At 46.9% G+C, this 12,065-nt stretch overlaps 1 protein-coding gene across 1 annotated transcript in view; it reads left to right on the top strand.

The window, feature by feature from the left end:
• The first annotated feature begins 3,612 nt into the window (after positions 1–3,612).
• Positions 3,613–12,065, top strand: part of ablim3 (actin binding LIM protein family, member 3) — a 67,221-nt gene continuing 58,768 nt past the window's right edge. Inside the window, exon 1 of the mRNA XM_056273082.1 lies at positions 3,613–3,982. Within this exon, the coding sequence (XP_056129057.1) occupies positions 3,970–3,982 (13 nt within the window). The 5' untranslated portion in view covers positions 3,613–3,969. The remainder of the gene's footprint in view (positions 3,983–12,065) is intronic.

The following is a 12,065-nucleotide window of genomic DNA, read 5'->3' as shown; positions in this document are numbered from 1 at the left end:
CAGGTCTTCTCTTGAGAGACTCACGGGGCTACGAGGAGACCGGGAGCATGATAAAAGATCCTAAGACATATTAATTAGCGCTTTATAAGAGCTCACAAAGCAGTGTCCTTATCAGGGAGATGACAGCCCTCTCCGAACAGCCAGAAAAAGAGTAGTGCAGGTACAAAAACACACAGCCTGTTTCCTCATTCCCCAGCACCAGTCCCACCAGTTTGGTGTGACGCGCTCGCATTCAGAGCATACCAGCAGGTAGAGAGCAAGAACAATCAGCTGTCTCGTTTAATTGGTCAGGCGTCGGGCGAGCTAATTGTGTTTGCATTCCTTTTAAAACCCCAGCTCTGCTCACGGCGAGGACTTGCGCATGTGATCAAATTGAATTCTCATGGACATCGTTAGTGCCGACACAAAGGGAAATCAAAACACGTCAATAAGATTTGTTAATATGCAGCCCGTACACGCCACTTACCACCGAGCAGCTAACCCTGCCCGTGCACACAGCAGTGACCTCTTTTTATCATTGACTCCCTTTTTTTTCCACTTTCTGGGTCATGTCCATCCCTATCTGTGTGGAGTGAGATAATAATCCCCAGGCTAGCAGTGTTTTTCGTTTCTAGTGTTTTGCCTTGCTCGGTTAAATATAAACTCTGGAACCGATTGTATATTCCCGGCCCCTGGTGCAACATGACAAAGTCACCCTGAACACAGACTATCAGCCCTGTACACGTGATCATACAATTGCCTACACTCTGCGTGTGTGTGTGTGTGTGTGTGTGTGTGTGTGTGTGTGTGTGTGTGTGCGCAAACATGCCCGTGTGCATGTGTATCTGTGCCGTTGCCATTTAGCTAGGCCATGTGGTAGGACAAAGGGCAGGGATTGTAAGGGTTAGTAAGGAATGCACCAATATTGCTGATCGGTGTTTGTGATAGTGGAGCATTACTTGTGTGTGACTGTCACACAATAATCACCCAGCCACCGCTGCAAAAACACCCTTAAAAGGCCATACGAGATGTTAATGAGGGCAGCAGTAAAAGCCGGTGAGGAAGTCTGCACGATTTTCAGCCTATGGGTGATAAAAGACCTTCCTTAGGTTCACAAAGTTGAACGGTGTTGATTTGTGATTCGACAATTCTGCACATGTCGAAGGTGAGCAAATTCAACGCCCGAGTACTCTTCCTCCTGCCCTTTGCTCCAGGAAAGCAGTTTCCATTACAGTCCGCTGCGGGAGAACGGTGTCCCGGTGTGCCGGTTTGATCCAGCAAAAACAGACATCAGGGGAAGTTTGCCTTTAGTGTCGCTAAAGGGGCACTAGCTCACAGAGGCGCCTCCGCTGGCAGTGATGAACTTATAGCCCTCCTGCCCATCTGCCTTCAATGCTCAGGAAGGCCAGCTTCCTGTTTTTCTGCCCTGTCAGTTTGGAGGACAAAAATACGAAGCAGGACTGACACGGGAGCGCGGTCAGCACCCGGTGCACACCACCGGGAAGCCACCCGCGCAGTAACATCCACATGAACACACAAATGCACACGCGTTGGTTGGGGCAGCTTGATTGTTTTATCTCATTAGCCCACATACGACTGCTGCTTATCAGAAATAGCTTTGTGCGTGATAATAGTGCCAGTGGGTCAAGCAAAAACAGTCAACATGTCATTTCCTGACAGAATCCGTGACACTTTTAATATGGTTTCCTACCATTATTTTTCTTCTTTTATGTCTTGTTTCTGGGAATTCTGGGAAAATGAGTATACAAACTGACAAGATATTAGACATAAGTGGATGAGATGTTAGCTAATTATGAAGTATGTTTGATAAGATTCGCCATACCAAGTGTGTATTCTAAGTCCCTCTTTTGTTTTAGAGAATCAGAATCGCACCCTTGTTTTTTACCCTTGCAAGGCAGAGCAACGGGTTCACACTAGTCGACGTTACACTGAGCACAGCAAGACAATGAAAGGCAGTGAGGGAGTAATTGCAGTAAATGAACCGACAAAGAGGGAACGTCTTGTGCTGCCAGTGAGCTCCAGCATGGAGAGTCTGGGCTGCAGTGTGCAGGGGGGAGAGGGAGAGAGAGAGAGAGAGAGAGAGAGAGAGAGAGAGAGAGAGAGAGAGAGAGAGAGAGAGAGAGAGAGAGAGAGAGAGAGAGAGAGAGAGAGAGAGAGAGAGAGAGAGAGAGAGAGAGAGAGAGGCAGAGGCGCCTCTCACATCCCTCAATTGTCCTGCTTCCTTCAGGTCTCCAAACTGGGGCTTCCTCTCTCCCTGCTCAGCACACAGGCCCTGGCAGACTGCGTGGCAGTACCAACATCACAATGTATTTGGCAGGCTTGAATAGCTCACTGGGTACGGGCAGAAAATGACCCTTGTACCAAGAATACATGTATTGGCGGTGCTTTAAAGTGCATTAAAAGTAGCTTTTTTTCTATCATTCTCTCTATTACACGACACTGTTTGCTTAAGGGTGTTCAAACAGCAGCGGTGTCCTCGCTTTGCCTATCCATTCAAAGGCTATCTGCGGTGTTTGACCGCTAGATGGCGACCCTTTCACGTCGAGTCATGGGAGAATTCAAACTGGACAAATGACCAGGTTAAACGTGGAAAAGGGCACACACACTGCCTGCTCCTCCATAAATTCACGGTGGGGTAATAGTCGAGGGGTAACTTAAGTTCAATTTGTTTAATTTGTCAAATGCACCGTGTGGCAAGCGGTGATGGCAATGAAAGGTTTAGGCATCAGTTCAACCTCAAAAAGCTAAATAATATGACATAACAGATTAAGTTAAAACAAACAAATAAAAAATAACAAACAAAAAAAATTATAAAATTACAGTATTTATGGGCCAACATGAGAAATTAAAAACTAAAGCTAAAATAACTTTTAAAAAAAATATATAGACTAAAAATAAGCTAAAAATGCAGTTTATACGGGCTGAAGAAGAATAAAGTTAAATTTAAAAGTCACACATTAAATGTAAAAGTAACATGGAAGTGTAACAGTATATACAGAGGTATGTAACGGTAATAATCATGGTAAATGTATCTGCAACATAATGCTGGAGTGGTATGGCAGAAAGTGAACAGTGCAGGATGAAGTGAAACGTGCAATTTGCTGGGGAGAAAGTGGGGGGCAGAGAGAGAGAGAGGGGGGGTGGCAGGGAGAGAGGTGTGTGTGTGCGCGCGCGTGCGCTGAGTGTCCAGAGTCTGTGCTGAGGAGTTTTATGGCTCGTGGGGGTCAACAGGCTCGACGGGTCGGTCTGCTGCCCCCCCCCCCCCAAAAAAACAGCCTGAGAACTGCCTCGTCCTCAGCAGCCGCAAATCCCTCCGCTGATCCGATTAGCTAATTCGCTTACGGCGACTTTCCAGAAGAGGGCGGTGTCATGACGGTTTTCAGCCGGTGACGGAGCGCCCAAAACCCAGCCCCGGAGGGCGACGCCGACCCTCGCGTCTCTTAACATATCGCAACGGCGTACAGCAGCCCCGGTGACGTCGCCTGACATCCCGGTGCGGGTGAGAGCGAGCAACGCGAGGGGGCGGGGGAGAGGGGGGGTGGTGGGGGAGACACCGGAATGAGCTCGCGGCTCATATTTAAGGTGGAATGCGAGCGAGCGACAGTTGCGTTGTGGGTTAGCGTCAGTTTTCTGTGAACAGCCTTCCCGCGACACCGGACCACAGGCTGTCACTTATAATACACAAACATCATCGCTTATCTTTTCCTCCTTTTACATTTATACATCTTTTTTTTAATTTTAAATTCAATTTTTTTTCCCCTCTGACTCAACGGATTGGAACCAGCCTTGTGGAGATGTGCTGAGTGGGGAGCATCATCTTCCGTCATTGGATGCTGTGTTGTTATTATTATCCCCCCCCCCCCAAACCGACAGCAAGGAGCAAAGTGCATAGTGAAGATATTTCCTCGTTCTCTATGGGATTAATTTCGAGGGAGTGCCTTTGTTTTGGATAAGGACGTTTTGGAAATCATGAGTTCTAGTGGTAAGTCCATTCTTGTGCGCTTTAGTCTCTCTACTTGCAGTGAGGACAATAACCAAAGGTGGGGGAAAGCGGAGAGAACTGACAATACAACAATAGCACGCCCGTTGGTAGTAATAACAAAAGATGGGGTCATTATAATTAAGCAATATTTGGAAATTTGTAATTAGGTAAAGTGATTCATTCTAATAGTTACATCTCCCTGCAATAAAAACACATTTTATGTTTCTTGAATTTAGCAAGGGTTATGCTTTACTGTACACTGTCCATGTAAAAAAAAAAGGGGGGGGACAAAAAACAAAGCGGTGGCATGCAACAAAAAAAATGCATATTTACAAAATGGTGACTTAAAAGCCATGCTGATAGGTTAGAGACAACTTTATGCCGGAGAGGAGAACTAAGCAATCTGGAGGCCACGGCAGGATTTAGACCTCATGCTCCTCTTGCAGGAACATTTTTGAGATTCTTCTTCCACTTTTCAGCTGTTGCTTGGGGACTCCCTGTCTCCATTTACTATGTTTACCTCTCTCCTCCTTTCAACATCTTCATCGTCTTCACCTCCACCCTGACTAGTGCTGCCATGGTCCAGGTGACCTCCCAAAAGAGGCCACCCAAGTCCTCAGCTGTTGCCTCTTCATAAAGGTCCACCTGGTGTCTAATGAACATGTTAAAAGGCGGTCGAGGAAAGGGGAACATCTGGAGCTAGACGCTTCTGCTGTGACCACTGTTGGTCTCAGATCAGTTATGTGTTACTTAAACCCATGAGAAATGAGATGAACAGCCCCAGGGGTGCCATCGTTTGTATCTCAAACCAGCTGATTATCCCCGGTCCCAGCAAAGCCCAGGGGCTGCCATGATTCAAAGCCGGCCTGGTATCAGCTGACTCTATCCCTGATCCTTTGTCAGCTGAATCAGGGTTTTCCCTGTAGGGCAGGTCAGCTGAATGTGCATGTGAGATCCTGCACCCCCTGTGTGCCTGCCTGTCTGACTGTGTATGTGTTTTGTGTTTTTCTTTGAATATGTTTCGCGTGTAATCGCATGAACATTCTCTCCATTCAGAGAAGCAACACTGGTTGAGTCACAAGGCAGACTGGTTGGGTTCCCTCTGGCTGATGGCAAGCGCTCGGGAGACAGTAACCTAACTGTGAAATGACTAAATATGTTAGTTGTTACTTGCCAGTAAACCCCGCTCCCTATCCACGGGCATCCCATTGAAGTTTAGTTCCAACACCTTTCAATTTTGTGATTTCACTAGCCGTCTTTATTGGATGGTATCGTCTACAGGTTTTCCCAACCTGCCTATAAAGCACCGCCGCAGCAACAGCTCCGTAGATGTGTCAAAGCATTATTAGAGGAAAGAGATGACTTCTCAGACGGGTCTCTCTCTCTCGCTCTCTCTCTCCCTCTCTCTCTCTCTCTCTCCATCACTCCCTGTGGCTGTCAGCGAGGCCAGTTGAAGTTGATGTGTGTCAGGTGCCTTGCGACTTGATGGTGACAGACTCGCCCTGTCCTCACTCCCCCTGTTCTCCATGTCTACAGGAGGAATCGGGGGGGGGGGGTGTCTTATTGCATCATTCATAATCTAGCCTGTCATTGTGTGGTACTACACTATTCATTCGATGCTCTTAACCCTCCTGTGTGGAGCTTTGCTTGCCTGCGTGCTGCTGCTGCGCTGTGCGTATGCAGCTTCCCGCTTGCTGAGAAAATGTTTAAAAGTCTTTTGTTGAAGCCCCACGACTCTCCGCTCAGCTGACAGGTGGGGGATGGGCACAGGCACCATGCAGAGCTGTCATAAAAGCTTTTGCGCTTCGGCAGCATGTACACCTCAGCACATGCACACGTGTGTGTATGTGTGTGTGTTTGTGGGGGGGGGGTGTATGTGCATGTCAGTGCTGCTACAGCAGACAAATGGTGGTGTGACATGTGTCAGTACTCTGGCTTCAGGCACTAAAACTCAACAGGCACATGAGCCGAGGAATGAACAGCTGAAATCATCTTTTCACCCGCCCCTACCCTCCCCTTTCCTCATCTCCTACTCCCCTTCCCCTCCCCTCCTCTCCCGTCTTCTCCTGTAAAGGGGTATCCTTTACATGCCCTCCCGGTCAAACATATGCTCTTCTCTGCACAAAATACGCTCAAGGTTCGGACATGAATGACCCTGTTAGGTGTTGCTGCAGAGAGTTTTCTGCTACGTTGGGTGCGATGGCCCTGAGGCCACAGACTCACGCACAGTAATTACACACAGCTCTAAATGCCCCTCTTCATCTTCTGGGACTTCTGTCTCTCATGGTCAAATAGATTTGTGTCTTTGTGTATGCATTTGTGTGTGTGTGTGTGTGTGTGTGTGTGTGTGTGTGTGTGTGTGTGTGCATGTGTAGTCTCTTATTGTCAGCATGGCTGGTGGATGAGGCTAGACTGTTCGAATAGCAGGTCAGTTTCCTGTGTTAAAGGCCTCTGTCTATAAACACGCAATATGACACACACGCACAAACTGAACCATCAATATGTTGAGATTCCCTCAAGGTAATAATGAAAATGCTTAAGCTCTTAACAAATGGGCTTGATAGATCAGGCTTTCTGTGCACAGCGTAACTGTAAAGGTCTGTTCTGTTCTTTTCCTTTCTTTGTGTGTGTGTGCATGTGTGTGTTTGTCTCTTTGCATAGTTTAGGGAATGAGGGAGTCTAAAAGTATGCATGTGTGTTTCAGGGGAGTGGTAAAATACGTGTTGATCAATACACTGATCATTGAGCTTGCAGACTAAAGGGGACCTGCAGCGCTATACATCACTGGTAGACTGACACCTTATTAGTCTCTCTCTCTCCCTCTCTCTCCCCCCCCCCCTCTCTCTCCCCCTCTCCCTCTCTCTCTTTCTCCTTTGTTCCTTTTTGTCTTCTATCCGTCAATCTATTTCTCTCTCTCCCCATCTACCCCTCCTGTTCCTGTCTTTCTTACTGCCTCCTCATTGCTCCCCCCCCCCTCTCTCTGCCTCTCCTCTTATTTGCCAGTTCAGAGTATTCAGGTGCCAGAAAACACACAATATAAATACGGGTAAAAATATCACAGTGTGTTGGAACTGCAAGTACTCACCTGCAAGAACGCCTGGTTGAGTTAAATCTAGAGTGCCGGGTCTTATGCAACACTAATAATTAAGCTAGGTGATTCTTATGTATGATAAAATGCACTTGAATTTATAGAAGTCAAAAGCCGACAGGTGCGTTGCACAGTATGGTTATGTTTTTCTCATCTTATGAAGGGTATTTGAACGAACAAGTGTAGACAGGGAACCCAAGCAATCCAAACCAGAGCCAAACACCATTCATCACCCCAGCCGCTAGACGCCTTAGCCCGGCAACATAGACAACAAAGGAGGAAGGAAAAGATGCAGAAAAAGATGCATTTACAGGCATATGCAATCAGGCTAACATATACTCCCAGACCCATATAAAAATGAGTTTTTTATTTTGCTTTATCTGTGGCGTCTGTCGGTGGTAGCCCATAGCAGAGGTAGCATGAGTCCACGTACTTGAAAAAAAGGAATTATCATAAGTAGAGCTGGCGTTCAACTTTGATTTAATCTCTTAGCCTCAGTCTCCTTATCATTTAATTGGAAGGAACAGAATCAACATCCAAGTCATTCAACTCAAAGCCATACCACAGCTGCTGTATTATAGTCTCTGTGTGTTGTGTCCTCCTGCATGCTGTCCCACAACATGACCTTGGCTTCTGCTGGGTGTGAGCGATCACTCAGGCTGCCCAGAGCCGCCTGACCCCTCTTTCGCTCCATAGAATGACGGTATGTCTGTGATGTCAGTGGACACTACATCACCCCTGTGATAAATGATCCTCTCCAAGGTCCTGACAGACAGACAGACAGCGAGAGAGGGGGGGAGAGGGGGGGGGAGAGAGAGAGAGAGAGAGACCTGATCAATACTTGCATCATATCACGTGGCAGATGAAGGAAATGAATTGCTTTGCTGCAAAACTGCTCACTGAACTCCAACATCAAAGTGTTAGAAACGACCCCGAAGTATTTCTCCAAAACGGATTTCCGTCATTTTGCATGGCTGACTGTCACTTCCGTATGGCCACTTACCGTATTTCCCAGATTATAAATCGCTATTTTTTTTTTTACTCGTCTGGCTGATGCTGCGATAGGAACACTTAGTCATTTCACCTCATGTACTTGCGCACATGAAATGAAACGAAATGCCGTTTTCACCAGCCCACAGCAGCGAAACATACGGACAAAAACACATCCAAAAACTACAAGAACTACAAGAACACACATGCTGAAATTAACATATATATCCAAACTAAAAAAAAAAAGAAACTGCCCAAGAACGCCAATCAGGATGACTGTCGGAACCGCCGGTCTGAATGGGCTAGCAGTTAGCCTAGCATGCCCCGCTTCCGCTTCCTGTCAGACCGCCCTCGGTGTTTCCTCCTCGGCCGCAGTTCCAGGCAGGGGCCGTGGTCCGTGTGGCAACCCGAACGAAGCAGACCAAGCTCTCCCAGCCGATCCAGTGCCAGTTCTCCCACCCAGAGACCCTCGACACCCCCCCCCCCGCACTCCACACGACGACATCAAAAACACCACCGTCAACGCCAGGTGAGGACGCCGCCAGACCGCGCTCTGAACTGCCGGTCTGCGTGGGCTTGCTGTTAGCTTAGCCTGTCCCGCTTCTGCGTCCTGTCAGACTATGCAATGGTTTCATTCCTCAGGAACACTTATACCTTCCACAAAATGACTTTTCGACCGTCTTTCTCGCTTGCCCGTGTCAGGTGTGCTTGTGGTGTGTAGATCTGTGAAGTAATTTTTGCTCTTAATGCACTTTTTGTTTTTAATATTGTGTTTTTTTTAAAAAAAAATTTATGCGACACTGTGGTCCTTGTGAAACATAATTTCGTTCCCTTGTATGTACGAGACAGGCATATGAGGCAAGTCTAAGTCTGTCAGACCGTCCTCGGCGTTACCTCCATGGGCGCAGCTCCGGGCAAGTCCCTGAGCCCACAGTGCAACTGACCAAGCTCTCCCGGCCACCAAACGAAGACAAAAGTTAGACGCAGATGTAGACAAAGACACTGCATCGACGGTACTGGGTGAGGGCCGCCGCAAATGTGAATTCGCGCCGCCATCTTCCCACACCGGTACTGGGTGAGGCCGCTGTGAACGTGAATTCGCGCCGCCATCCCATGTTCCAAAATATATTCCAAAGCGACATACAATGTCATTTTGTGAGTCCAATACACTGCATTTCAGCTAAGGCCACCAGATAGCGCGGGTCGACCCACAGATCTACTAGAAAATATCACGGGTTCGGACGGGCAGATCAAAAAGTGACCAAAGCAGCGCTCAGAGTAAGTTAACTTACATGCATAGGCTAGGATGTGCGTTACCAGCGTTACCAGTCCACCTACCCCCCCCCCTCACAAACACAAACACATGCAAGCAGCTTCATCATCAATTTGCGATCGTGGTTTTGCTCAATGCATGTGTGCAGGCATCACGTACGAGCCCCCCCCCCCCATTGGTATCCGTAGCTTTTGTTTGCACCACTAAAACTCTTTTTTTGGTCAGAAAGCACAGCCTTTGTGTGTGTGTGTGTGTGTGTGTGTGTGTGTGTGTGTGGTGTGTGTGTGAGAGAGGAGAGAGAGAGAGAGAGAGAGAGAGAGAGGAGAGAGAGAGAGAGAGAGAGAGAGAGAGAAGAGAGAGGAAAAAAGAAAGACAGAGTTCATGTCTTTAATGAAGGGCTACTTGTTTTGCTGCTATTCAACAATAAAGAACACCGTTTGGAACAGTTTGTCTGTTAGTTTAGTAGTCTAGACCCAGGTGCTATAAGAGGCTGAGATACAATAGGCTATGCCTTACAATCAGTGTGTTATGCTGGGCAAACAGCCCAAAAATGAAATAGTGCAACACTGCTCACTTTGCTGTAGCTTAGGCCAAATTTGGAGCGGGTCAGATGGTGCGGATTGGCTGTCATAACGGGCTGGGTGGGTGCAGGTATTATAAAACCCTGACCCACGCATCGCTACTGTACCACCATATAAATGCAACTTGTACACTGAAGTGACTTAGCTATGTTTTCTTTTTTTCCTCACAACAGCACTGTTTTTGCTGAGTGTGACTTGTGCGCTGGTGCGACTTGTAGTCAGGGAAACACGGTAATTTGACCCTTAACATTCTGCTCATTACAGTATACACCTGGTCTTTCTTTTGCTCCATTCTTATTTTCTGTCCGGTAGGTCACTCCTCTCTCTCCTGTGCATCCCATCTCTTGTGAATGAGGAGGGTGTAGGCAGGACCTGTCACCTTTAATCCTCCAGCATCCTGTGTGACTGAACTCCTAGCATGCCCTTCCCCAGGGTTTTTTAGGTTGGGGGCAGAAATAGCAGCAGCCATCTAGTCTCAAAGGACGCTGTTGGCTTCTCTGACCCTGGGCCTGCTCTTGTCACCTGGCTGCTCCAGGCCAGAGCCTCCTGGGGTTGTCCTCACTGATCTGAAGTCAGAGGCACCTGTGGACTGGTAGCAATCAGTGGAATGAAGTGACTCAACATCTTAGGCGGGGAGAGGATGGAGGCGTTGTTCCAGTATTCTGTAATGGGCTTAGACAAAGAAAACTGCTTTCAGTGGACATAATGGGGCTGACGCTACTGGATAAGGTTACATAATTCTTTAGCTCCTGAGCTGGTTTGTCCAACTGTATTTCCTGCTAACATGTGCAATCAAGCCAAATGGGTAGTGCGTTGATCAAAAGTACTTACATGAAAATTCAATTAATTGAACAGTTAACAAATATTGCATCTGTTTGCAGGTCTCTGTGTCCCTGTGTTTGGGTAATTGAACTTACTGAGACATCGCAAATTCAGTATAACTAGATTAGCGTCACATTGTTCTGTAATATTAATGGTTCTGTTTGAACAAGCAAACAGATGCAGTAACTCTCCTCAAAGCTCTGCACACAGTTGAAAAAATAAAGTCAAGAGTAATTCTCAATCTTAGAAATGCTTGCCCTCCCCCTTAGAATGTATTTTGTTTTACTGTTTGACATGTTTTTTTATTTCCTGGCCTCGTTTAGTAACCTGGATGACCCTACTAACAACCTCACCTCATGCACATGTTCATGCCAAACCCAGGTTATCCACTGACCATGCCAACAACCAGTGCCAATGGTAGATTAGGGACCTTAACTGGATTAGATCATTATGGTCTGGTGTGCCCTATATACAGTAAATACAAAAATAATTGGCCTCCGAATGCAGATGTGAAATTTACACTGCGGTAAGGAAATTGCTGGAGAGGAGGTGATAATGTTGATGTCAGAAGGTAGGGGGGAATATACCATGAAATTGGGTTTGTTTTGGCCTACTGTCAAAAGTTTGGTGCCGTCGTGAAAAGTTCTGTCCATTTTTTTTGTTGGCACTGTAAACATGCTAGTTCCTGCCATTAGTTTCTGTTGTCGCTTGTTCACAACTGATGGAATCAGCGTTGTTCATTAGGTTGTTCTGGCAGTCAGAGACTGTGCTTTGCTTTCCTTTGCCTAGTTTTTTTTGTTTTTTGTTTTGTTTATCTCATATATACAACCACACATGTACACACACAACATACAGGGTGTGTTATTATTTGAGCTAGTGGCTGTTCACTTAGTGGGCTGAGTAGTGGGTCCCACTGGTGCTGCCAGCATTGTGAAGGAAACAATGAACTAATAGACTTCAGTGTGGGAGACTGAGAGTGGGATTTAATCATGTTCGCATATTTCCAGCACCCACAGTCGTGATCTGAGCAGGAAAATAAACAGCTATATTTGTGCATGCGTTTTTCTCTTGCACCAACGGATAGATGCATTTGCACCCCATCACATGGATTATGCATGTAAATTTGCCATGCTCATAACAAGCAAACGCTAACAGGCTATGAAGCATGCAAGGCCAAACAACCACCAGTCCTATGAGTTCTCAAAGGTTCACCCAATGAAATGGAGTCATTAGCTCTTTCGCACCTGCCCTTACTCTCTAGTGTGGCACTGAGTCAACCCCGAAAACTCCTTGAGTTAGTGATTCAGACAAATCGCTAGGCCAGCTGGT

Source organism: Lampris incognitus, chromosome 1 (assembly GCF_029633865.1).
Source record: "Lampris incognitus isolate fLamInc1 chromosome 1, fLamInc1.hap2, whole genome shotgun sequence".
Classification (NCBI taxonomy): Eukaryota; Metazoa; Chordata; class Actinopteri; order Lampriformes; family Lampridae; genus Lampris; species Lampris incognitus.
Note: the sequence above shows the minus strand (reverse complement) of the source record. Positions and strands in the feature narration are given on the sequence as shown.